The sequence below is a fragment of the Pleurodeles waltl genome, chromosome 7 (assembly GCF_031143425.1).
Source record: "Pleurodeles waltl isolate 20211129_DDA chromosome 7, aPleWal1.hap1.20221129, whole genome shotgun sequence".
NCBI classification, from domain to species: domain Eukaryota; kingdom Metazoa; phylum Chordata; class Amphibia; order Caudata; family Salamandridae; genus Pleurodeles; species Pleurodeles waltl.
Genome location: NC_090446.1, coordinates 1,195,877,441 through 1,195,904,674, shown reverse-complemented (window position 1 = coordinate 1,195,904,674; position 27,234 = coordinate 1,195,877,441). Strand labels below are relative to the sequence as shown.

The following is a 27,234-nucleotide window of genomic DNA, read 5'->3' as shown; positions in this document are numbered from 1 at the left end:
ACCAGTACTTCACCTCCACCTTGCTGGCGTCTGAGTCGGACTGGAGCTCTCTGCCCTTTACCAATCCAGCCACGGGCCCATCCATCTGGCCCATCAAGACTCACTCTCATTTCATCAGTCCATAAAACCTTAGAAAATCAGTCTTGAGATATTTCTTGGCCCAGTCTTGACGTTTCAGCTTGTGTGTCTTGTTCAGTGGTGGTCATCTTTCAACCTTTCTTACCTTGGCCATGTCTCTGAGTATTGCACACCTTGTGCTTTTGGGCACTCCAGTGATGTTGCAGCTCTGAAATATGGCCAAACTGGTGGCAAGTGGCATCGTGGCAGCTGCACGCTTGACTTTTCTCAGTTCATGGGTAGTTATTTTGCGCCTTGGTTTTTCCACACGCTTCTTGCGACCCTGTTGACTATTTTGAATGAAACGCTTGATTGTTCGATGATCACGCTTCAGAAGCTTTGCAATTTTAAGAGTGCTGCATCCCTCTGCAAGATATCTCACTATTTTTTACTTTTCTGAGCCTGTCAAGTCCTTCTTTTGACCCATTTTGCCAAAGGAAAGGAAGTTGCCTAATAATTATGCACACCTGATATAGGGTGGTGATGTCATTAGGCCACACCCCTTCTCATTACAGAGATGCACATCACCTAATATGCTTAATTGGTAGTAGGCTTTCGAGCCTATACAGCTTGGAGTAAGACAACATGCATAAAGAGGATGATGTGGTCAAAATACTAATTTGCCTAATAATTCTGCACTCCCTGTATGCTTGACAAATTTCATAACGAGTTTTTTTTGTTAACAGCTAGTGAATTCATGCCTCTTCTTCCTCACTGCTAAATGGCTAAATTGGAAAACAAGTTCTTTCTAGACAGTACAAGTCTGTGTTTTGGCACCCAATGATAACTTAAGGACCCTGGCAATAGCCTATAAGGGCTGATTGTATGAAAGGAAATTTAAATTTAGCATATGGAAAAAATACTCCTGCTTCTGCTGCCAGTTTAGTAGCTTAATAAAGGACCCACTTTACCACAACTCAACAGGCATTTGATGGGGCTGGTTTAGAAGGATCAAGCCTTGGTTTCCCCACAGGTCAGTTTACTAGTTGCCTCCTACTAACGATGTCTGACACAAGTAAAATGGCAAAGAGCAATTACATGAAATGGCAAAATGGCAAAGAGCTGTATATGAAGGAATCATCTCACCTCAGTCTTAAAACCAAAAGTCGAATTTATTGCTATGTGCCAATTATATTGAAATCACCTCCTATAAATCAGAATAAAATAAAGCACAAACAAAAATTGTTGACAAGAAATAGGACACTCAAGAGGCGACTCCATTGACATAACACCAGTCTGGGGCATTTGATTCAGTACAATTTCTTCTATAGGAGATGTTCTGCACCCTGGCTCGTCTCAATGACCTGCAGTCTTTGCTAATGCAGAGGCAGTCACAATGATCCTTGTTCAAGTTTTTCAATGGTCAGGTCAGGTCTGGTCTCAAAGCATTTGTTTGCATAAGCTTGGCATTTTACATAGCGCTGGTGTACACATTGGCACTCATTTTGTAGCTATTTATGGTTCACTAAAGGGTTGCCACCAGCTGATAAAAAGTTTATTCAAAATGCATGTTTTTTTCTCCCACTGCAACAAAAATGTGCTTCTTCTCAAACATGTTCCAACATTGTCCTATTGCACTCCAATTAGCAAGAACATTCTTGACTCAGAAAATCATCTGAGGCACTATTTAGGAAGTCATACAAAAGTGAATAGCAACTTTATGAGTACCGGTTTGTTTAGTCTCTCTCTACAGGCCAGCACATGTCTGAATCTGTACATACAAAGGGGGCATTACAGGGTGCAAGCCAGTTGCAAGAAGCGTGGTCTGGATGGATTACTTCCATTACATCAGGAAGGGTTAATGTCTGTTAACTAGTATGCTCGTCTGTGGCAGTCTGGAGAACTGCTGATTATCCAGGCCTACAAGCTGTAGCTTTCAATGATCGGTGTTGTTCCTCTTTCTGGAACTATCAGGAGTTCTGGAATCCCCAAACTTCCAGGATTTGCACCTGGAAGTTCTCTTGGCAGAGTGGTGGATTGTCAAAGGTTTCACAAGACTGCGTCCTCCCATGGTTGAGATCAGAGTCGATATTCAAAGCCTGCCCTCCTCCGCCACCTAGAAAAAAATAGAAATAACTTATTAACAATGTGGGGGATAATCACATATTCAGGCTGCAACAATCTGGCAAATGATGGCATGTCAATCCATAGATGATGTCTCCTAGTGGTTAAGCTCTTGACTATTAAACCAGGATGCCAGTATTTTAATCACGCTTCCCCACTTCACTGCCAGTGTGAAGTGTGTGTGATCACGGCCATATCAATGCATTTCCCAGTGTCTGTGTGCTTTTGTCTGGAACATTTGTGAGCAGGTAAAACAATGTAACCCAAATATAACGGGTTATATTAAGATTTTTAAACTACACCCCATCATGGAATGGGTTTTCTCAACCAAAAAGCATTCCAAAATGGCCACCATTGTGTGTGCATGCATTGTGACATAACACATGATGCACACAAGTTTCAATGTAAGGACCTAATTTAGAAATTTGCCAAATGGCTACTCCGTCAGAAACACGACGGAGTACCCACCTGTCAAACTCGTGGGCCGTTCACCTTATGTGGAGATTGGCAGACCTTAAGTATTCTGTCAATAATGGAGCCCCCATTGGCTACGTCAGTGGAATACTTCCTCAGGTGGCCATCTTTAAATTTGTAGGGTGGGTACTTTTGAGATGGCAGCAGTAATGTCCTCCACCATCCCAAAGGACACTACTCTGCCCACCAAATGCAAAATCAGGTCATATGTTTTTAAGTTTGATTTACCAACAAAAGTCATTTTTAAGCTGTAAATTAAACAACAAAAAACTTCACAGGTGTGCAGAAACGAAGAGAAGCGAGTGGCCCAGCATGCAGTTGCCAGGCCTACAGCAAAAAAAAAAAAATTCCCCCAAGAAAAATGAAATATAAATTGGGGGCAGGCATGGGTAGTGGTGCAAGAGGCAAACAGAGGTGCGTGGATAAGAGGTGGAATGAATGGACATGGTGAGCACAATGAAAGACTCATTTCCATGGAGTGCTAAATAGAAAAAATATTTTACAAATGAGGAAGAGAGTTGGAGCAGCCGAGGTGGGAGGGAGGAGCGTGTTTGGTAGGGAGAATTAGCAAAGGAGGCTGGTAGAGCAATACGCTTATATAAAAATACATCCATAAAAAGAAAAGAAAAAATAAAGGAAGGATGCTGGGGAGGAGCAACAGGCATAGCTGAAAGAGGGAATCAAAAATGTGAAACAAAATCTGCAAGTGGCTTAGTGGACTTGAGCTTCCACTGCACAGATTTGTGTTTTGCCCTTCTGGGTGCGCTTTACAAAAAATGGCATGTTGTGATGTGCTCTTAGGAGTGCCGAAAGAAAAAGAAAACAGTGTCCTGATTGTGAGCAAAGGAACGATAAAACTCATCAAACCAGAAACACTAGAAAACAGCTGTGCTCCAGAGGAAGGAGAAACCCAAGAAAAAAGGAAGGAATCCATTGAGCAAGAACCAAGTAAACGAGATGAACAAGGAAGCCTACTTATAAAAAGCAATAGGCTGACTTGAAGCCCACTCTATGTATTGTTGTAGTACACCATAAGTATTGCAACAACAGACAACCAATGCTACAGGTGCCTATACGTGAGACCTAAAAATAAGAAAGGATGCAGAGATTGCAGAACACATGAATACCTAAATAGAAATACTTTTGGTTAAATAGTGGTAGTAATTATGTGCATAAAGCCTCTAAAAGGTGCACAGTGTCATGCACAAATAGCTGTGGCTGTATTACATAAAGCACCCCTGTGGCACAGTGAGTGTGTGCGCCAGTAATTCTGCAACCTGGGGCACTGTAGTATTACACAAGGGGCGGCAATAGCTTCTGTGGCTCCTTCTGTAATAAAGATAGCGCCAGCACAAATACAGCACAGGAACTACCTTAAGGGAGCGTTCCTTTATATGAATAATGGAGGAAACATTTTGTTTCTGTGTCTGCCCTGTGTTATGGACAGGGGTGTAGAGGCAGTTAGAAGATACATTGGCAGCACTGTTGGTGCGTTCCCTAAGGGTAGCGCTCTGGAGGTGGGAAGAAGGGTTCCACGGACTGCTCAGACCTCTCCCTGCAGACAGGTGCAGACACTCACTGCCCTCCTTTGAAATGCACAGTAAAAAATGGAGCAATTGCTTCAAGAAGCCGCGCGGTCTTTCACTAATGGGCTGCCCCCAGGGCATTTATGAGTTTGCAGCTGGCTTGGGGGCAGCGCACTGATTGTAATAGTTTACATTGTCCTTATTTTTGCCCAGTGTTGCATGATTAAAGGTGTATAAAGTCTAGAACTCTCATATGCAACAAATGGGAGTATTATCCCCTGCAGCTATCTTAATAGGTTTTTAGGAAAAAGAACACCGGGGGCCTCACTCACAAAGGTAACTTACACTTTTGAGTAAGTTACACCTTCTAGTAAGTTTACTATTTTTTGTCTATTCACAAAAAATGGAATGTAAGTTACACAACGTACACTGTAACTACAAAACGTATGACAAATTGCAATTCACAAACTGCATGCAGAGTTTTATGCCTCTGTATTACATATACTTATGTGTGTGTAGGTCACTACCCTGAATGTGGAGTCTCTGCACACTTAAGTAAACTTTTTAGTAGTAAATGTGAATGGGACTGGGTGGAGTAGGTGGGAAAAGGGGCACACTTAGTATAAAGGGGGTGGGATTAGGATGGAGAAAGAGGGGTTTTGGGAGGGATGTCACCCAACCACACAAGAATAAAACAAATACATCGCTCCAGGGTGGAGACCAGTAACTTACACTTTTAAATTATGTTTACACTTGTAGTTTGTGAAAACCTAAAGTAGTAAACTTACTGAAAAATTTACATTACTCAAGTATAGCCCCACACTCTTCAATTTGATGGAGAAATGCAATTTACACTTGTGGAGTACATTTATACTCTGTTTTTGTGAATAGCCCAAAAGTAGTATACTTACTCAAGTGTTTAAATTAACAAAAAGTTTGTCACTACGTATTTTTGCTCTGTATTAAAGACTTAGATGTACCATTTAATGAACCTACCTGTATAGATTGTTAACAGACTTTCCAAGAAATAAAGAGTCATTTTTTGTACATGGTCATTGTCATCCTACAGTATACCAAGGCCGTTCTGTTCCCTTACAAGGCACACAGCTACAAGCTGTGGGGTAACTGCAGTAACTGCTTTGCAGAGTCATCTCTCCAAGAAGAAGTATTGTGTAAATCCATATTTGTCTATAAGGATTATGGTCCGTCAAAAGATGGTTTTTAACGTTTCTATTGTAATTTACTGGGTGAAAACACATTCTTCCTAAACATTTTTTTTTAAAGAAAAACTAGAGACATTGGTGCAATATATACACTTTTGGGGTAGCATGTGAAAACATACTGCAAATCAGATTCAAACATCTACTGCCAAAATGACATACAATACTTCAATATCCCCCTACAAAAATGTCAAAATGCAACTAATGGGCGCTATTAAGCACTTGCCTTCAAATACATCCCCTTAACTCCTCTGCTGAGAGGATGGAAAAAGAGAAAGGAATAATGTGCTATTATCCAAATCGTTGCCACGAGAGCTCTTCTGCTAGAATGACAATGTGTAGTCCACGAAAAGCACCACTATACCTACAAGTTAAATCCAAGCAATATTAACAAAACAGAAGACTGTGCTCCAGTTTTGCACCACTCATCATACCACTTCACTATAAAAAAAAACAATAGGGAGCACTGCTTTCTCATTACAAGCTGATAACCTCTGAAACACGCTTCGCTTACAGACATTTGAAGCATCCCTGAGCAAATACAATTCAGAAGACAGTTGAAAACCAGGATACTTCCATGAAAACGTAATCATTTCACATCCCTAGTTTAGAACCCAGAAAGACAACAGCAGCTTCCATTTCCATCTCCAGTTAACAACCGACTAATAGAAAACAATCCAAACAACAACTACTTTCTATATTCAGGTAAGCAAAAAAAGAGCTGACCTACGGTTTGCCTGGGTATTATGCAGTTATGTCAATTCATATATAATATTTCGGGCCGGCATGAATAATAATACTGTAACACTTAGCGGTCAGCAATCAGTTGGGTTTACCCCTCTTACTCTCACATAGGAAAGATCTACTACGTGACTTGCTCATCACTAGTACTGTACCAACCAATAAATTAGTCAGCATCAAATGGACAGGCATGAAATACCTAAACCTATGTGTCCCATACTGCTGGTCAATGAGGGGTCTTTAATCAAGTCCACCACTGCAGGTTCCAAATACTCATACACTATGACTGCTTCTTTATATCTCATAATAATGACACTCGGATATGGGAATGGATTTCAAAGCCTATCCCAGTAGAACTTCCTGATTTTTTTCTTTCTCCAACCATGCCAGCACAGGATCAAAACTGCAAAGAAAATCTCTGGTTGGTCAACCCTGTGGAGTAACTAGCTAGGCAGACTGCGATAGTAAAATTACCATAAACGGACCCGCAAAGTTGCCAGGTTACTGAAAACAATAAACTGCACGTTTTATCTCTCACTCTCATCATCCACCATGATGCTAAGCGATGAGTCCCAGCATACGATAATGCACCTTGGTGGTCATTACATACAGCATGGAAACACTTCCCACATAGGATCACAAAACAAAGACAACACCCTTCCAACCACAGACCCTGCATGGTGTAGCTTGCTGCCCATGTAGGTAAGCACTTAGGTGCTCCAATTAGGGGTACTACGCGATAAATAAATGCTGCAATACAATAAAGTGCATTAGAGAAGAGGAGAGATGCACAGTTCTGATAACCAATAAATAAATGGGGAATGCTTCGCACCATCAGAAGCTGAGTGTGTTGTCAGGCGCTACCCCTGTCAGGAATGTTTACACAGTCCCTCCTGGAATATGTATCTTTGAGGTAACCAGTGACCTTCTCTTTGGTCTTGAAGTGGGAGGTGCTTGGCAATGCTCTATCCCTGTTGTGGAATTCTGTCTTGTCTCCACTAAATAGACATACATCTTGGTGCCTGTGCACAGGCTCTTCTGCTCGATTGACCTGTTTCATGGATATTGACCAGTTTCTTATAGTTCTCATTCTAGAGACGTTCTGCTTGATGGAAACGACCCTTTTGGCTGGGCAGTACTTTCTAAGTTCAAGAAGGGACCCTTCAACTTGGTTCTGGACTCTGCCGGACTAGGCAGAGCAGTGTCTTGCACGCATTTGGAGTGACATAGAGTCCAGCAAGGATGCAGGCAAGATTAAAGTGAGGCTCCATGCAGTCCACAAGATTCTTCGGATCTGGGGTCCTCTTGTTTCCTCTCCAAAATCCATCAGGTTATTTTCTTTTCTTCTTGAGTGTCTCAGTAAAAAGTCTAAAAGTGGCAAACATGTTAGTGACCGGAGAGAATATTCAACCCAGCCCCCCAGGTCTCCCACTTTTCACCTATAATAATGGCAGAGAGGCAATTGGGGTTGCCTAGTACCAGGGTCACTCTTAGGAGATCTGCATGAGAGGATCCAACATGGAGAAATCACCCACCCTAGCACAATAATTTGTCAATTTTCTATCTTTCTCTCCTCTAAGTTAACAGTTCCCACACATTATCAAATGAAAGAAACACCCATCTCGATGGTAACAGGTGGTGCTCACAAACAAAGTTTGACACACCCTTCATGATCTAAGGCAAGACCTTTGAAAGGATGTTTTCCATGTTTCTCCTACCTGAGGCCCACGGAGTGGACATCTACAATCGCCAGCTGACATCTTGTGTCTCAAACAGTTTGCGTATTTCTGCCAGGTCCTAAAAATGATTGTAGTCCAAAAGGTGTGAAATGTAACAAAATCACTGATTAGGCCCCTAAAATTCAGAGCTAAAACGTAATTGCTAAAAAGCTTTGGAGCTTTTCTTATATACACTAATCATAATATTGCTTTTTATCCCAAGAAGAAAGACCATGTGGGTGCCAGTCTGCAGTGTAAATTGACAGCTTTCAACAGGAAACATGCCCGGCTGCAGTCGGTACAATTCTCCTGCATCCACGAGGTCAATAATAACAGTTGGAGACCGAGCCTTATACTTATATTTTCTCCCAGGACTACGACAATCACCTTCTTATATTTTAAGCTCTTCTTGTACTACCGAAGAAGTCTAAGCTCCAGAGTTTCAAAATTTATCAGACTGGAGACCTAGCTAACAGGCCTTAAGGATTGCAAATTAATAGAAAAATTGTATCAATTAACACACACAAAATAAATCAGGAAATTGTGATAGGCAGAAAGAATTTCCAAGAGAAGGATTCAAGCTTTTCTCAATAAGCCAGACTGGATCCTGACCAGTCCCTTATGTATGTATCATGATTTTCTTGACTTGAAGAGTGCTCACGATTCAAGAGCTCACCAAAAGCTGTGGAACTGCCATCCTATGAGGGGGCTGAACATCTGTGTAATTACCTTATTACACCAGGCTCATGCAGCAATAAAACTTGGATCCTACTCATTTAATATAGAGAAATCATCAATGATCTTCCAAAAACACATAAATAAAAGCAGGAATATGTTCTGCTCCCTCACAATGTTTAATTGTGACCTATCAGCGCAGATGTACGATAGATGAAGGGTCAAGAAATCTAGGTACTATTCTATACCAACTATGCCGATATCCTGAAATGGACAGATACACAGTTATCTCCTCGCTGAGACTGCTGCATGGCCTCCAGGAGAACCACACGAACAATAACGGCATCATCAGCATGATCATGGGTTTGGAATCCAGGCACAGATTTACAAGAAAACATACTATGGAAGGCAACGATTTGGACTTTGTTTGATATTGTTTTGTGAAGGCAATATGAAATTACTTTAGAGAGCACTTTGCATTTTTACTTTTATATGAGGTCACCTACCAATGATGATTCCTTCATGGCTCCCTGACATGAACATGGAGGCAGTCTTGGAAGGTAGCTTGAAATGGCGGATGGAGAGGTATGGGGATAGACGCTCGGCTGTGGCTTGTGCTGGCATCGGCACTGACAGGTAATTGCCACCCACTGGTGACGAGGCTGATGGTCGCGGCGTTGCTGATCCGAAGGAGGAAGTGCGGGACCGTGAACGGGGGCGGGGTGATGGAGGTGCAGCCTTCCTCATCTCTGCCTTTCTCACCGCCACCCACTGGTATTTCTCCATTTCTGGGCGCACCTTTGTAAAATGAAACAAAAATATTAACTTTTATCATAAGCACCTGGCAATGACACCGGCCAAGTCTATCCTTTAGGGTGAGAGAAATAACTCACACTAGTTAGCCCCTTAAATGTTGCAGTTATCTCGGAACCTCTAGTGAGGTAGTGTGAAGTGGATTTGAACTGCAAGGTTTCAACCCCACTTAAAAATGTCCCCAACAAGAAATCTTTACTTACCTATAATTACATTTCTCCTGCTAAATTATCTTCACGTTTGAATGATGGTCTCTAGTAAACTGTGTAAAAACTGCATTCATTTAAGATAGACCCACCTACAGCCCATCCAGCAGTTAGTGATGGCAGCTGCTATCCAGCTGGAAATCCAGGTCACTGTATAACCCTTACCGGGGAGAGCCTCTGAGCTCCACTCACATTTTCTGAGGAGCAGATTTCGTCCCTCAGTCGTCTAATGTGCAGATTCCCTCAGTCTTTCTCTGGTAGATTTTCATAGTAGTTTGAAGCGAAATGCAATTGCAGAGCCTCACGAGAGGGGAGGAGTCTGGGTAACTTGTCAATTTATGAAAGATACGTTGGTGAAATTAAGTTATATGTAAGCAACTTTTTTCACATCTTCTGGCTCTTTCATAGACTCACATATTTGAAATAGGACTAGTAATCAATACTAAATTAGAAGAGGGTGGGAGAAATGAGGCTCACTTCCATAATACTCTCTGCTCCGCCACAACCAGGGACCTGGGTCAGGCATCCAAGCAGTAACATCAAGTGACGGTGTGACAATCCACACTACCCTGTTTCGCACAGATCTGCCAGTGAAGTGCCTACATACAGCACTGCTGCCAAACCATGTCTCTTGTAGAGTGCACGCCCACTGTCCGTAGGAGAGGCATATCAGTTCTGCAGAGGCTCCTGCGGATGCCAGTTGCTGTTAAGCTGGGGGTCTCTTACATGCAGAATGGTTGACTTTTGCTGGCGTTTCTAAATGACACAACCGGCTGCAGTCGTGCAGAAAAACGCTGTGCTCCCTATTTGGTATTGCGGACACCATTTCACATCGCAGGTATGGAAAGACCTTTCTGCCCATTTTGACCCGGAATTTAATCCGCATGGCTTGCTAAGCAAATGAAAGTCTTTAGGCACGTGTGCTATATGACAGGGATGTGTTGTTGTGGAGAGCTTTTCTGAATGGAACTCGAGGCATTGTTTCTTAAATGAAAACGACGGAATACTGTTCACGGGGCACTAAATAGACCGTTAATGGACTCCACAATTATTCTGAGAAAATGAATGTGTATTTACTTGTAATCAGTAATGAGATACTGCCACAAGGTGGACGTTGACTAAAGTGTACTTAAAGACAGACTTTCCAAGAGTAGATATTAAGGGAGCCATTTGTGTGGTTTAGCAGTTAGTGGATCCAAACTGTTTGAGCATGATTAGAAACAAAGCTGTTGTATATCAACGCTGACAGCTCCTTGCCACCCTCAGGATGTGTGTACTCTATATGGTGGGAGCCACGCGCTAGGTCCTCAGGGACCAAGCAGGATTGAGGCTGGGTTGGGATTTAGTATTGCTCCATCTATCCTGGTTTAGATATGAGGATGCACCTTGAAGGCAACCAGGTGGTGTCGCTCATCTTCCACAAGTCTTTGTACCAGAACTGCCAAGTTGGGGTTATTCCAAGAGCATGTAGCGTTACCCTTTTCTCTTGAGGAGCAGACAAGTAATCAAAGTCATGGGTGAAAAAGCATCGCAAATATCTCGCCTTAAGTCAACAAAAACACCTCTCAGAGCCAGGCTGCCAACTCATGTTGTCAAAGAACTGATATAACCAAGTGATACAAAGAATAATTGCAGCTTGTATTCACAAAGCCCCTCAACCCACTTAGTGCAGAGGGAGGGGGTGCTGCTGGTCCGAGTGTCCCAATTACAGAACAGTCAAAGCAGGGCTCAGCTGAGCCTTCTGACGATGGCAGGGTTGTGTGGGTCCTCATTCCAGAGTTCCGTCTAGCAGTTCCAGCTCTCCATACCGAGCAAAAGTCTTGCTTTCACTTTTACACAAGCTGTACGGGGCTGAAGCAGGCAGGGAAATCCCAAGGCCGACAGGTCTGTCTCACTCTCTCTTTCCGTGGCCTGCTTTGGACACTAGAGTGTTGCTGAAACGAACCAACACTAGAACCTTCAGCTTTGTTTGAGGGTGGCTGACCTGTGGCATCCCAAGTGAGGGTCCCTTTAGGCCTGTGCCCTAGCTCAAATTGTCCTAGCCTCGCTTTTGCCCCATCACCACAGCTGCTGAATGTGCCAGAAAGCAACACATAAAAAACAGATTCTGCACCTTGTCAAACACATTATTTTAATTTGTCCAATTACCTCTCTGTGCAAAGCAGGGCAGTTTGCTGAAAATGTTTAAAAATGACTGTTTATATGTGTGTATTCTACATCTTAATATGCATATATAGATATACTGTATACACACAAAATATACAAGTATGTGCATATAGAACCAACTTTACATTCTAACTAATTATGAGCATGGATTTAAAAATCATACTGTCACTGTTACTAAAATACATGCTTATGTCGAAAATGTATGTGGTTTACCTTGGGTACTAACTGTGCTACTGAAACCTCTGCTCATATCATGCAGGGGATGTCAATGGTAACAAACTGCTGAACAGAGGGTGGCAGATTGAATGATTGGTGGGGGGCTCAGTATATTTTGCAAGGGGGCACCCTAAGCTTGTGTTACGCCACTGCGTGTTCTCCAGCTCCCACTAAAGGCAGCCTGACTTGCCCTTGCTTAAGAAATCTCCTTGGTAACATGCCACACCCAGCTGGCGGTGGATGGGCACAGAGATGCCCTGCAATATGGACCAGTGCGAAAGTGTCTGCACCTCCTGAGAAAGAAGGAGTTATCCTATTTCCCCAGTTTTTGAACTCAGAATATCCAAATCATATCTGATCCCTTGATCTAAGATAATAAGGCCTTGAGAGACCGATGGATGTTTCTTTGCTCTGATTCAGTGGTGTGGAGGGTGATCTCTCCAGGGGAACAATGGACGCTGGTGAACAATTCTTGCAAGTGTCCTCTACACCCCTTGAGAGAAACCTTTGTAGTCGGATAAAACTTTGGCCCGTACAAACTGAATGGCTGGCCTGTGACAAGATGTTCATCTCCTGCCTATCACAGGAGTTCACCTTCTTTTTCATGTGGAGTAGCAATCAACATTTGATCTCAACTACATGTTACATGCCTACCCTAAGGTTGAGATTCTATATGGATAGTCTGCATGTGAAGGTAGCATTTCAAAATAAAATAATGCTGAACGGGATGAAATAAAAAAACTTTGTTACTGTCTTCGGACGCATCTAGTCTTTCGGAAATTGCATTGTATGGGGTGGGTGATTCCTCACCTCAAGGAATAATCACAATCCTTGTCAGGGTGAATGCTTAAAATCACTAAATTAACCTGAGCTAAGCCCTCTGTTAGCCATGACTCAAAGTCATAACTTAGGGCAAAGAATTTAGAAAGAAAAATAGAGTGAAATTTAATAAGCAAACATTGACACCAAAATGACAAATATCCAATGAGGGGACCCTGAGATATGAATTTTTAAAGTTTTAAACAGGAATAGCATCAATAAGCATAAAGTGCAAATGAGAATCAATGGCTGGGGTTGACCAGGACCTAAGCACCATTTGATGCTGACTCCCATGTAGAGTAAGTCGGATGCGCGCACCAGGTTTGTCCTGGTCAAAGATTTCAAGTTATGACTTTAGTGATGTAAGTCTCAATCCACCACCTCAGTCCACTTCTAAACGCCCCCCAGGACTTTGGGGGAGGCACTCTGAGACTCACAGATTGTCATGAGTACCCTTCATTGTGGCCAAAAAGGCCTACATGGGGTGTGAAATATTTGAAACAAAGGTTTGAACCTGTCAAAAGGAGTTATCTTGACATGTCAAATTTAGAGTTTAGAACAGCAACACCCAGGCTAAAAGTGATAATGCTGCTATCATACTTCAGCTGTCACTGTAGTGTGTGGCACAATGGATGCTGCAGTCCACAAGTAACATTAAACTTCCAAGCCATGGGTACACTTTGTACCGTGTACTAAAATCTTATCAGTAAGTTAACTCGTGCCAATTGGGGGCATGCCAATTTCACCATTATAAAGGAGGGAGCACAGGCACTTTATCTCTGGTTAGCAGAATTAAAGTGCATAGAACTCTACAGTCATCAAAAATATAGGGTCCAGAAAAAGGCAAAAAATCTGGGGTGACCTGCAGAAAGGACACGTTTCCTACACAGTCCATTCATGTGAGCTACTCACATTGCCCACCAGTGCTAGCTCCTTACATTGCATACTAGTGTCACACTGCATGACAGTGCCATCTTCTTGCATTGCCCCCAGTGCCAGCTCCTCAAGCATCTCACCAAAGTGCTAACTGCTCTTACTGAATATCTGTGTCTGCTTCCTACAGTCTCATGAAAGCCAGGTGCTGACACTGCCCAACAATATTAGGGTCAAGCTGCTTGAAAATGGCATCTTCTCACACAAATGGGCAGTGTGAGGTGCTGGCGCATTACTGGGCACAGTGAGAAACTAGCACACTGTCACCAATATTCTAGCTTTCCACTTTGCACCAAACCCTTTCCTGCATATTAAAGGGAATTGTGAATCCAAAGCTATACAATAAATGGCCTAGCAAATTGATGCACACTGTGATGGTGTCCTTTTTAAGGAAAATGTATGGGAAAAATGTGAATCACAAGCAACAAAGGAAGAGTGAAATGTGTTGCTATAAATAGCATGGGGAAAGGCCTTGAGTGAAAGTTAATCACTGGTTAGTGACCATAGTAGAGGCCCGTTAGAGGAAGAATATTCTGACCACACAGACTACACTGCACGGTGGGTGGGTGGTAGGGATAGGAACCCAACAAGTGGGAAAAGGCATGCCAGTGGGTCCATGTTCCTTGGCATTAAGTTAATAGCCTGCAGCTCCCAATGTTGGTTTATTTATACCCGCGCACCAAAAACTTACCATGCCCTGACATAAAAGAAAATACTGAGGGCATCAATGAAGGAGATAATCAAAATAGACAACTCTTCAATGTTTCCAAAAACGATAGGGATTGTTCTCCAAAGGATATTTTAAAAGAAATATACATTTGTAAATCGAATACGTCTCAGCATATTGGCTTTGCTAGTATATTATTTTTTTAAAATTGTAAATAGCTGACACAAATGTGCAAGTATCTGCTGTGCCCTTCTTGGGCGAGAACTTGTAACAATATTACAAAATGCATTAAAAAATGGCTGCTGCAGATGCACGCACATCCACAGTGATCGTCTCAGAATGTATTTTGTTATGTATTATGTGTTAAAAGTATGTGCACGCCATCTAGGCGTGCATTTTATTTATTTTAACCAACTGTTTAAACATGGCTGGTAAGGATGTGTGCAAACCGCATTGGCCATCTTTGAATGCAATTTGTTTAAAGCCGGTAGGAGACGCCTGCCACTCATGCATGCATACGTGCATGCACCAATAGCCATTTATTAATTGCCCAAAAACATTTTAAGATAGTCGCATGCCAATACTGTGGTGGGAGGTAGAAAATAAGGCTAACGGGCAGGAGGATGCTGGGCTGGAAGTGGTTACAGTGAGACAAAAGAAGGGGGGAGTGAAAGAGAGGGCCAGGAGGCGGAATCAAGAGAGGAAATAGTTCCTCCTATGCACTGCAAAGCAAGGTCTGACATCAACCATGGGCGAATACATCATCCATTCTAAACACTAAGCAGCACAAACAAAATAATCGGGACTAAGAGATTAACAAAAAAAACTCACTGATCATGAAAAAGGGGCTGACTTAAGTATATGTAATGTGCTGGTACCATCAGGTCTCCAACAGGCGCAGAACCAGGAGTTAAAAAAAGGGACTCAAGTACAGACAACCTTTGGTCACCCCATGACTTAGAGTTTGGAGCAACTAACTATTAAGGAAAGATTCCTACATCATAGAGACCCTCTAGGTCAATGTGATGCAATACCTCTTGCAAGAAGCTGAGCACCATGCCTTGAAAACATTTGTATGCCAGTGTCAGAATGTTAAAGTTCACTCTGGCCTTAACTTTTTAAACCAATCTAATTCCTTTCTATAACAGCAGTTACCAGCCCTATCAAAATGTTGCGATTCATTGTTTCCATGGATCTGTTTAGTTTCACGTGGAGATTTTCATATAGAAATGCCTGTGTGAAAATCCTGGGGAAATGTGAATTACTGTGGAATTACTGTGGGAATTGTCCCGGACTTTCTGATTCCCCAAATCATTCCTAATTTCTAAAGGACCCTCAGGTGTCACTTGTAATGGCCTGGATTTTCCCCACTCCCAAAGTTACAGATATCGGAAAATCCAGACTATTTTTAGGATCATTCATTATGAAGGCATTACAAGAACAGGCCCCACGGGATGAAAAATAAAATAATTAAGAACTGCAAGAACAACATGGTAATATATAGCCAGAGAATAGGGAAATGCTGGAGAATATGCAGTGTAACAAATAAAAGTGAGGATACTTACACTAAAGACAAAGCACTCTCCTGTCCCAAAGAAGGTGCACACCTGACCACAGTTTTTTTTCCGTTCATTCCAGTCGGAGGAGAGGAAGGCGCCACACACCTGCAAAATATAAACAGCAACAGAAAGGGCTCACAGGAGTCTTCGGATTCTCAAAAAATCGTATTCTTTCTATGTTGGCCAAGATTCTACTTTTGTTTTGATTTCCTTAGTCACTTTTGTTAGATTAACAATGGTTAAAATGATTATTACCCAACTTGATGGCGCTCATCATCAGCCTGGCGATTTAAGGGAAAAAGGATGAGTTGACCTAAGTTTCGAATTTTTGACCCACTGGTCCATCAATCCCATATGCTATCTTTCCAGCAACAAAAGTGGACAGAGACCTTAACTTGTCCCATCTTAATTATGAATTCATCATGTTTTATTTATTTGCATTCTGTTTCTTGTAGTTTTAAAGCTTTCATTACAAAGGCACAGCCTGAAACATGCACGGAAATAACATGAAATTGATCATCTATTCTGGCCTGCAGTGTTTGACCGAACAACAGCTTCTAGTTGCTGAGGCATGTTGGGAAATATGCTGTTTACCCTCTCGACCTGCCCCTCTCTCGGCCTTTCTCTATAATCACAGGAGTAAGGTTATTTCAAATTCGGAATCCATTACATTAGGGGGCTCATGGGTGGTTAGACCAATACTGGTCAACACCGAATTGAGATAGTGGTTTCTGGGCGGTGGTTGAATGATTTGACACCTACAGCTGGCCTGAAACCACCATACGCCTTTCATATGCGCAGTCCATTAAAATAAACATGCAGTAATGTTTTAGGTCTCAAGAACAGTTTGACTAAGAACTGGGACTGTTTTTGTTAATTTTGAAATTGACGTAGGTAGTACAAAACAGAGTTAAGGAGAATTAAGAAGTCTGAAAATTGGCAAAGAAACATCTGCTGATACAAATAAAAAACTGAGAATTTCATGCTTGAGTAATGAAGAGTTCAGACAAAGACAGCATTACCGATGGACTATCTTACGGCAGGACGATTACTGCAAAAAGAAATCACTGGCATGTGAACTGCAGGTAAAAACACATAACACTAAGACATTTAGAGACAAACTCAAATATCCGAGGGTAACGAGGATACTAGAAAAATACCTACTAAGTGAGCAGGATGACCGGCAATTAGATATTTATAGTCCTTCGCTGTAACGCCCGTGGCCCAGCCCACTTTTATAGTAAAAACATAATAAACTGAGTTATTATGTTTTTACTATAAAAGTTTTTCAGCTGCTGCTGCTGACCTGGTGGGAGAGAGGGGTGGGTGGATGACGCTCCTACGCCCTAGCGGAGGAGCCGCCCCTGCTGGGACCTCTGCCTAACCTTTTCGCTTCTCTTTATAAATAGTTGCCTCATAAGCCACCCCAGTGTTTCTAGACTGTGTGGATATCTAGCCTTAAGTTCTGAATAATGCTGTGTTATGGCGGGGGTGGGCGCTGCACCTAACTGAGATGTACAAGTCAAAAACTTGCTGCTTCATTTCTGTCTGATAAAAACGAATCAACCAGGCCAAGATAGTCTCTAATTCCACACTTTCAGTCTGTTGTGCAATCTCATATGATTGATGGTGTTCTGAAGTAAACAGAATTGCCACTCACATATCTAATAGAACTAGGGGCACAACACTGCCTGCATCTATTGACATACTAAAATCATCTTATTGACTGTGGGAAACTGGCTCTTTATACAGTGGAGCAAAATGAGGTACACTGTGCAGAGTCCAAGCAATTCCCAAAGGTATCACAGAGGCACAAATGGCATCCCTAATGCTATCTTTTTGAGTAGTGTAGTTGAGCAGTTAGGCATATCAGAGGGTGGTGCTAAGCATGTAAGGCACACACTCATACAGTAAGGGAAACACACACTCAAAGAAATTCAACACTGATTTATAAAATGAACAAGTACTTTTATATAACTTTTGATACCAGGTTCACCTGAATCAGGTGAGTACTTTTTGAGATAGAAATTTTACAGTTTTAAAAAGTTGACAGTGCAATTTTTGGGTGCGGTAATGTTATCTTATGGGGGAAAACATGTACTGCATTAGGGCTCTTTACAGCAAGTTAAGGGACTATTCTCCATGACTTAAGGTGAGTATGGGACAGGGTCCAAAGCCACACCAGCAGGTCACCTCGGGAGACTATGGGGTGTCCGGGTGCAGAGGTGTGTTACAGTGTTGGGTGCCTATTCACTTCAATGGGGAATGGTCCGGTCACAAAGTTGCTGCAGGAATGGACTGGAAGGCCAGTCCAGGGGAACTTACAGAGGGCTTGACTCTTTGGGTCCTCGGGCACCTGGGGTCCATTGGTCCACTTCTCCTCCGGCTGTAGGGTGCGGGGGCAGTGGTGTCTTCTGGGGTGCACAGAAACCATCTGCAGTTGTGGACTGGGGGTCCAGTATGACCAAGCCAACAAGTGGGCTTAGGTCTCACAAAGCTGGGAAAGGTTGTGACAGCCTTGGTTCTCTTCTCCTTGATCCAGGGGGGAACGGGTGCAGAGGTGTCCTCAGGGGTCGGGCTTCTGTCTCGTGGACACTCGGGGTTGCAATGGGGGTCTACAAAAACAGGCTGCAGACACTGTCTCAAAGTCCACAGTGGACAAACTCATTGTGGGCTTCGTCTCTGGAGGGTTTGGGAACCACACTGACACTGTTGGCCCACTTCAGCTCGGCTAGGCGACTTGGGTGCCGGGATGATGTCTGGTGTCAGGTTTTTGGTGGTCCCGGCCCTCACAGTTCTTTCTTGGGTGCCTGCAGATGCAGGCGAGCAGCTCCTCTACCTCAAGGGAGTTCTTTCTGATGATTTGCGAAGCACTGGCAGCTCTCACAGTTTTTTGGAGGCTGCAGCAGCAGGACAGGTCAGTTACTCCTCGAGGGTCGGATGCAGCAGGCAGGCTGGCAGGGTTGGCACCAAGTCAGTCGTGCTCCTCGGTTCTCAAGTCCAGCAGGCCTCTAGTCCTCTCCTTTTGTGTCCAGCGAAGATCTGTTTTCCTGGTATGAGGGGGTCCCCTGAACACTCAATTTAGGTGGCGTTAACGGTAGTGAAGGGTAGTAGCCAATAGGCTACTTACCGTTGGGGTCACTACACCTCCTAAATTACCACTTCCTGTGGGGAGTGGGCATCACCCTGTCCAGAGTTCCAAGATGATGGAATTTCCTAAGTCGTGTCCACTTCAAGCAGGCCACCGTAGAACTGTGCCCAGCCTAGAAACGTAACACTCCTCCTGCATAGCTAATTTTCCCGTTTGTCCAGATGCCAGATGGGCCCTTGGGCACGGGGGTTGGCATCTTCCTCCGAGGAAGACCAGGTCTGCATACCAAAGGCAGTGGGATTCTTTAAAGCTCCCTGCCTTGGAATGCAGGTCATCCTGTGGGGAGGGGTGTTCCACACACCAGCCCTAACAGGCGTTTGTGTCTGACCTCAGAGAGCAAAGGCTCTCACCCTGGAAGGGTAAGATTCTTGTCTGTTAGTGGCAGACTGGCCAGAACTGGTCAGTGAGCTCATCAGTGGTTGGTACGTTTTCAGGGGGCACCTTTAAGGTGCCTTCTGGGTGCATGTATGAATATATCCATCACTGGAATCAGTGAGGGTTTATTAATAGGAGATGTTTGATACCAAGCATCCTTAGTTTCAGTGAAGACGTCATATAGCTGGGGAACTCTTATCGACCAGTGTCCATCACATGTATTTAAAATGGCTTCACAGCACATGTACTATATCTAAGAATCGACAAAGACATAGCAGGGGCATATCTGCCCTTGCAGATATGCCCACACATGTAATATTATGCACCCTGCCTTAGGGCTGTAAGGCGTGCTGTGGGCATGAATTACAAATATTACAGGCAGTGTCATAGGGGACATGGCACACAGTGTGTGCATGTTGTGTTTTCACTTTTTGGAAGCACCCTGTCACACATCATGCAATGGCAGTCTGCATAAGGTTGGTGATGGGTCCCTTAGGGTGGTACAAGTTGTGCTGCAGCTCTTAGGGCCCTTCTTCAGTACCCATGCCTTAGGTACTAGTGGTACCATTTACTAGGGACTTAGAGGTGCTAAAGAGCCTGGACACTTGGGGATCAAGTGACCAGATGTCTTGTTTTGGAGAAGGAACACATGCACTGGGGATCTGGTTAGCAGGAACCCCAAGCACTCCAGTCAAATTTGCATCAAAAACAAGGCCATAAATGTTGAGGGGGTACTGCAACTAGAACCCAGCTCCCCACTGTGACCATCCCAGTACGGTGGGGGGAGCAAAAAATCTGCCCGATCATCTAGTATGTCGTGGGTTTTAAGATAAGCCTAGAGTTGACTTCTTACTGCTAAATCTAGACATTTTGAGAAATAGGACAAGTTGGAGAGCAGCCTCTTATTAACTGGCCTGTGCTTTTTTCAAAAGGGGAATGACTGCCCTCTTTAAACAACCTGGAATTCAGTGAGGCATTAACTGCACTGGTTATAATATGACTGGATATTACTGCTATTTGTTTAAATATTATTTACAGGGCAATCATGCAGAGTCAACTTTATAGAAGGGCAAGCATGGATGAAGTGACACTTATGCCACCCCCTCAATCACACAACTTAAGTTCTACAACTGGCCACGTTCTGAACAGATTTTTGCTATCTCCAATGAAAAAGGTAGCAATTTTATTGCATATCAATTGTGATACAAACATTTTTTAGAGTGGTGGGTGTATGTGGTTCGTTAATTAGTTTCCAGGCTTTGTTCTGTTGTAAGCTTCGAGGCAGATGCTAGGCAATTGTCATAAAAAGCCCTCTTTTTCTTTTCATGTGAGTGATTTGCATAGTTTGCATTGCTTTAAAAATCATGTTTTCTTGTCAAGTTCACATGTTTGGTGAAAATCTCTTTTCCACTGTTTTTTGTTTGCTAACAGGACACTGTAATCCAGTGGGGAAGCATGCACAAGAACAAAAAGTAGGGGACAGCCTAGCAGTGGGACTCCATTTAACAACAAATACCAGGTGCTGAAGCAGGAGGTTGTGTTTCACTTCCCAATCCTACACACAGAATCCACAAACACAGCCATGGGAAGTGTGGGCAAAGGGAGTCAAGCAGGTTTAGAACCAGTGTGCCATGAGCTGTTGCAGGCCTGAGGACTTTAGCTGTACAACGTTTGTGACATTTGTGCTAATTACGATGTTATACCATGTTGAGTGTAAAATAGGTCAACATCAGAAAAATGGTTAGTGTGACATAAAAAAAGTATTCCGGCAGAAATACACTAGTCATGACTTCTGAAAGTGGCATGCCAAATACGTTCATGAAATGATGCATTAGTAAGGAGAAATGCACTGAATGTTGTATATTACCTAACATCCAGGATATATTATAGGTTACGAGAAACCTAGCTGCAATTCCAAATATACCACGATCTCAAGCACTGGCTCGCTTGGCATGAGATGTTACATGCAAGTCAGCTGCCTCTAACCCAAGTTAACAAATGGCCTTAATCGAGATGTCATGGTGGACAACCTACATGGGAAAGAACTCATAAGTTTGAATGCAGAACCCCCTCTCACAGTGTTCTTTTGGGTGATATAGCCTGAGACAGCTGATATACAATTGAAGGATCCACACGGTCTGACACGAAATAAGGTAACAATGTAAAAATGACAACGCCAATTCCAATCAAGCAACGGTCAATAACACACCAATAATGACCTGTTGGATACTTAGCTCCTGAGTTCTACCTGTCTGATGCAGGCATTGATACTTTTTAATGAATATCCAACGTCGGCTACATGTCAGCATCAAAAAAGCAAGGGAATTGGTCAAGGAGTTTGAAAACACACAAGACTAAAAAACAAGCACATGTGGAGTATGGCAGAGTTATAGGATTGTACAGATCAGAAAGGAAAAGTAAGTGCTGGCATCTGTCATGTAGTCTCCATGGCAGGAGTGGGTATTCATGGGGCTTCCAAAGAATGGTACACTTTTGAGTAAAAATGGTCTCTGTCCAGGGTATTGAAGTCCGTGTCAGGGAAATCAAACTCTAGCCCTCAACATATAGTAAGAAAACATCCTACTCATAAGGGATTTTTTGTTTTCAATAGAAAAACTCTTGCTTTGGGTGTGTGTACATTGAAAAAAAAAAAAAGCTGGTGTGACAAACATGGTGCCTGCTTTGGAAAATTCTGTATATTCTGTGAAGCTTCACAAAATAAAATGATGGACAGATGATGAAACTTTTCAAACACTCACCCCTAGTCACAGCTCTGGGTTTAATCCATCGTTCTTTTGCTCGACATCCCACCCCAGTTTGAACACAGCCGTATGCAAATCAGTCTTGATCCAGCATCCCATGGTAACAGTCCAGCTCGAACATCCAGACCAGGTCCTTCCTGGACAGGAAACAAGCATCCTGGGACCGGTTTCAGAGCACGCCCTTCATCAGCCAGGCTAGCTTGAATCCAGTGGTGCAGCAAGCAAGAGACCCACGTCTGGGATACAGGATCAAGACTGATTTAAATACTGCTGTGTTAAAACTGGGGTGGCATGTCGAGCAAAAGAACGATGGATTAAACCCAGATCTGTGACTGGCGGTGAGTGTTTGAAAAGTTTCAACACTCCTACCATCATCCTTTTGTGTTGCTAAAGTTGCCTTAAGTGGGCAAGGTATGCCCAGTCGTGGGTCCTGGGCTCACTGTGCCACTGGATTGAAACTAGCCTTGCTGATGAAGGGTGATACCCTGAAACTGGTCCCAGGATTCTTGTTTTTGGAATAGGGAGGTCCTGGCCTGGGAGTTCGGGCTGGACTGTTCTCATGGGGAGCAAGGTCAAGACTCATTGAATATGGCACGGTCCAAACTAGGGTGGCATGGTGAGCAAAAGAATGATGGATTAAACCCAGATCTGTGACTGGGGGTGAGTGTTTGAAAAAAGTTTCAACATTCCGTCCATCATCCTTTTGTGTTGCTAGTCTGTGGAGCTCGCACAGTTGCAGTTCTGCTGAAGGTACAGAAATTCCTGACTTGCTGGTGTGGAAGTCTAAATTTGGCAGACAGTCCTCAGCCCAGAGACTTGAAGATCAAGCCACTGAACTGGTGGACCAGCTGGCCGCCAACCTGAGTCTAAATGATAGTGTGTCAAACTGTAAAATCTGTTCTTTTAGGGAAATACAAATAGCAGTGGCGTAGCACAGGCCTCTGCCGCATCTGTAGCATGGGGACCTACGAGACCTTTATACTCCTCTGACATGACAGTAGCAGGTTCATTTCTTCAGGAGGTACAGTCATCATGATCAGTGCTGTAATACAAAATGATGGGGACCCAACTGCAGGATATGATGAGGGGCCTCGGAGATTCCCATATCCCACAAACAAACTGTGTTTGGCCTTGGGCTGAGCAGAGTCCTCTTGAAGGGTCAGTGGCCCCCTGAGGGGTTGGGGCACTCCCTTCGCTGTAGGGGTATGCTTTACGCCTCTCAACCTGATCTCTGTCACCAGCACTAGATACTATTCTGGCACAAGAAGTTTGTAACACTCGTATCTCTTATTAGGCCAGTGGTGTGACCACAGGTGTCATGGTCTACTAATGCAGGGTAAAATATGTCCTTTATAGTAGCCATTGTCCATGGGCCCCGAGGGTGTTTTCATTTTATGAATATATTTGGGCCATGATAAATATAGAGCCTTCATCATAAGATTTGTGGTAATGTATAAATCGATGTGTTCAGCTATTCATAGACTGATCTGAAACTTCGTAAATAACATTAAAACCATCGTAGAGCAGTCTCGTAAGGAAGAGCAGCAAAGAAGCTTGGAGACAAGCTTTTAATTTCCATTTATGTTCTTAGTTATTTCCCGATTTTCCACATACAGATTATAAGTGTATTTGTCCGAAATATGATTTTCATTATCTCTCTTCCAGCTCATCAACACCGAGCTGCTGTCTGGAAAAGGGACAACACTGGAAAGGCGCATGTGGAAGACAGCCAGGGATGTACACAGAAAAACGTGCAAATTAAAGAAAAGTAAAAGTGGAGACCTCCGTTCAAGCATAGAGTGTCATGACTGGAAAAGAAAGGAGGCACACCGCACAGCTCTGCGGGTTTATTGCCATCAGACCCCATGTTTCTACAGCACCATTGTAAAGTCAGCAACTCAGATACGGTCATGAGTCACTCCCGGTGGCTTACCCTGGTATTACCGCGCGGCATCGCTGGAGCTGAATCTCGGATGTCCCTAGAAGCGTTAGCATCCCTGGGTTGCAGTACATTGTGTAAGCGCCTCTCGGGTATAATGTATTGTAGTGGGTTAGGACGCCTGGGAGGCAGTGTGTTAGGTTAGTGTCCCTATGGGGGAATGCAGTGCAGACTCTCTGTGCAGTTAGCTTCCCTTGGGTGCCTGTTGTACCTACATGCATGTGGCAATGAAAGTCAAACCTCTACTTAAATGAAGGTCTAGTTTGATTGGCCATTAACTCGATCTGGCTAATGCTTGGCCTGCTTTTGCATTGCAGGGTCCAGGACTAGTCCCCGGCAGGTGTTCACGTTCCTCCTAACTACCGTCTCTAATGGTAAACATGTTTGTACAGCTGCTTTGTGAAGGACACCTGTGCCACCACTCTTCCCTCCCAGCCATCATGTAAACAAATGCCTAGGGCGAAACACGGGCCCCGCCAGCACCTCCTGTGGTACAGAGGGGCCCCCAGGGTCCTGACCTTATCGGAGTGTAAGGAGGAATTAGCCTCCCCGTCAGTACCTTTTCCGCCCCCCACACCTCCCCGACTGTTGCCATTTGTGCAGCCATTCCCATCCATTTGTTTTACTCTGGCAATGAGTAGAAGGCTTTCTTCACTTACATAAAAACGAACTGAACAAACCTTCCGGACAGAGAGACAGACAGTAAGGTGTGTTTATTTTTATTCACTCTCCTCTACCACCGCGCTCAGACCGGCACTTTAAAACATTTCTTCACGCATCTGTGTTTTAAGTGTTTTTATAAGTGCCTCGGTTGGGTCCAGACCACAGTCTGCCTGCCCACTTGATGTCTGCATACAAAACACATCTACTTGTTTTGACAATACTCACCTCCCCTGCTGTCGTTTTTATCAGCAGTACCGTGGGCTCATAACCTTCACAATGGGAGTAGAACCTGTGGCAGCAGAATAGGGACAAAACAAGAAGTAAGCAAAATATCAAGAGGTCCATTTACAAGCTGCTTTTTGTAGTATGTAAGGTAGTACTACCCACGTACTACACATTGCTGTTCACACAACTATTTGCAGAGATATCTGCGCAGAAAAGATGTGAGAGTCAGAGATCTCCATGCACGGTTTTTTGTAGCAAATGTAGGAGAGACTAGAGGGAGAGGATGGAAAACGTATAATATTTACAATTAAATGGGAGTCAGGTAGGGAAATTTAAGGAGAGGTTTAGGGAGGGGAAAGGAGGGCTTTGGGGACGGACATGCTAATACAAACACTCACCAACGAGTCAGACAATTGATACTCATAAACCACACCTCAAAAGTTACTACAGCCTTAAGATCAGAAAATCGTAGTAAATTTACTCCAGCCCCCATAGAGTAAGACCACTCATAGACACTGCAATACACTTCCTTACAAAATAATGTTAGTGCACAGTTTGAAACCAAGTTTGCGTCCACTTATTTCTTACGTCTGGCCCTAGGTGATGGGGACCAAATGTGGTGCTAAAACAGATTTACTTCTAAGGTGTGGAGAACCGGCAATATCCTCTTACAAGTTGGCACACTCTGCAAGAGCCTGGCTCCAAACATAGGGGGTTTAGAATAGATTACTTGAGACACATGTGCATCAGTTCAAAATGTACAGCAGTACACAATTAAATTTACTTTTGTCTAATGAAAAAAAGTCCAAAGGAAATGTGGGGTCCCTGACAAACTTTCAAGCTACTTTCAACTGCAAACCCCAGTGGATGCCCAAACACTCTAAGGGCCTAAAGCTTTCAAAAACAGCTCACACAGGGTCACATTATCCTCCCCTTTCCCTAATTTGCGCAGTCACTTGTTAGACTTTTACCTCTGCAGGCTATAGCCGTGGTCAGTGGTGGAGTACAGCAGGACAGGCGGCAACAGCGCAAAGCGGTCAGGTATCCAGGACCAGATGATGCGCATCTCCTGTGCCGTGACGACTGTGGAGCTGAAGGTCAGCATATCCACTGACATGTGAGCTGGTTGCCTGTGCGAGAGGAGGGAGAAGAGGAGAGCACTCGAAATTATATGTTTAGAAACTGTGTTGAAGGTGGTTGTCATATGTAAGCCATGGGCAATCAACAGCAGTTTTCTGCTTGTGTTCCCTGTTGGAGAGACCGGCCCAATAAAGGGTATGTGAGCAGAGTTCAATCTGGATGGATAGGGTCAGGTCTAAGGGAGCAGTATGGACTGATATCTCCACACAGTGGTGTGTGGATGCTAATACCTGAGTGGATCTGGGGCTTCAGAGATCCAGGAGCGAGCAATTGACAGATCTGACAATGACCACTGACATAAATGGTTTGTTCGCTGTACCTGGGATACACCTGTAGGCAAGATATACCACCATATGCAGTGTCAGACCCAAAGTGAAAATACAGTTATTTGTTCACTAGCACTCCAGGAACACACTTCCACCAAGCTGGCCTGCAAACCTGGTGCCTATATACAGCATGAGGTCCTGTGAGATTGGTGATGGCAGTAGGCAGAATACTAGGTATAGTGTTTCATAGCATGCAGAAAAACGCCAAAGCCACAAACAACCAACCCCAGGTAGAATGAGTTAAAATGGGTAAGGGTGCAAGGATGTGCAGTTTTACTACGGGTGGCAACCACACAGTATATGTACTGCAAGACTGCTGGTAGGGAACTATAAGTGCAAGGGGAGCAAAAAGAACGGAAAACAGCACTACAGTATTTATTAATTGAAAGGGTTCATTCTATTTGAGTTTGATTAATTGCATTTCGACCAAAATACTATGGGGGTTATTCTAACTTTGGAGGAGGTGTTAATCCGTCCCAAAAGTGACGGATTTACCACCAGCCGTATTACGAGTCCATTATATCCTATGGAACTCGTAATACGGCTGGTGGTATATCCGTCACTTTACCATCACTTTTGGGACGGATTACCACTCCTCCAAAGTTAGAATAACCCCCTATATGTTCACTTGTACCATTCACTACTACTTAAAGGGAGTAAACATTTCAAGCATTATGAGAGCAAGGTCGAGTACAGTACCCCTCCAACGTCACAGTTTATAAGCTATCGTTATGCAATG

General features: G+C 43.5%; 1 protein-coding gene across 2 annotated transcripts in view; it reads right to left on the bottom strand.

Annotated features, from left to right (window-relative positions):
- Positions 1-1,210: 1,210 nt before the first annotated feature.
- The window catches only part of LOC138246090 (TBC1 domain family member 24-like), a 67,568-nt gene continuing 41,544 nt past the window's right edge, over positions 1,211-27,234 (bottom strand). Inside the window, exons 3-7 of one of the 2 annotated variants that reach the window (XM_069200321.1) lie at positions 26,001-26,159; positions 25,030-25,093; positions 15,921-16,019; positions 9,042-9,333; positions 1,211-2,173 (exon numbers count right to left, since the gene is read on the bottom strand). In XM_069200321.1, coding sequence (XP_069056422.1) covers positions 2,028-2,173; positions 9,042-9,333; positions 15,921-16,019; positions 25,030-25,093; positions 26,001-26,159 — 760 coding nt within the window. In that variant the 3' untranslated portion in view covers positions 1,211-2,027. Of the gene's footprint in view, positions 2,174-7,883; positions 7,940-9,041; positions 9,334-15,920; positions 16,020-25,029; positions 25,094-26,000; positions 26,160-27,234 lie in introns of those variants that run through there. The other variant, XM_069200323.1, reaches the window with a different exon arrangement.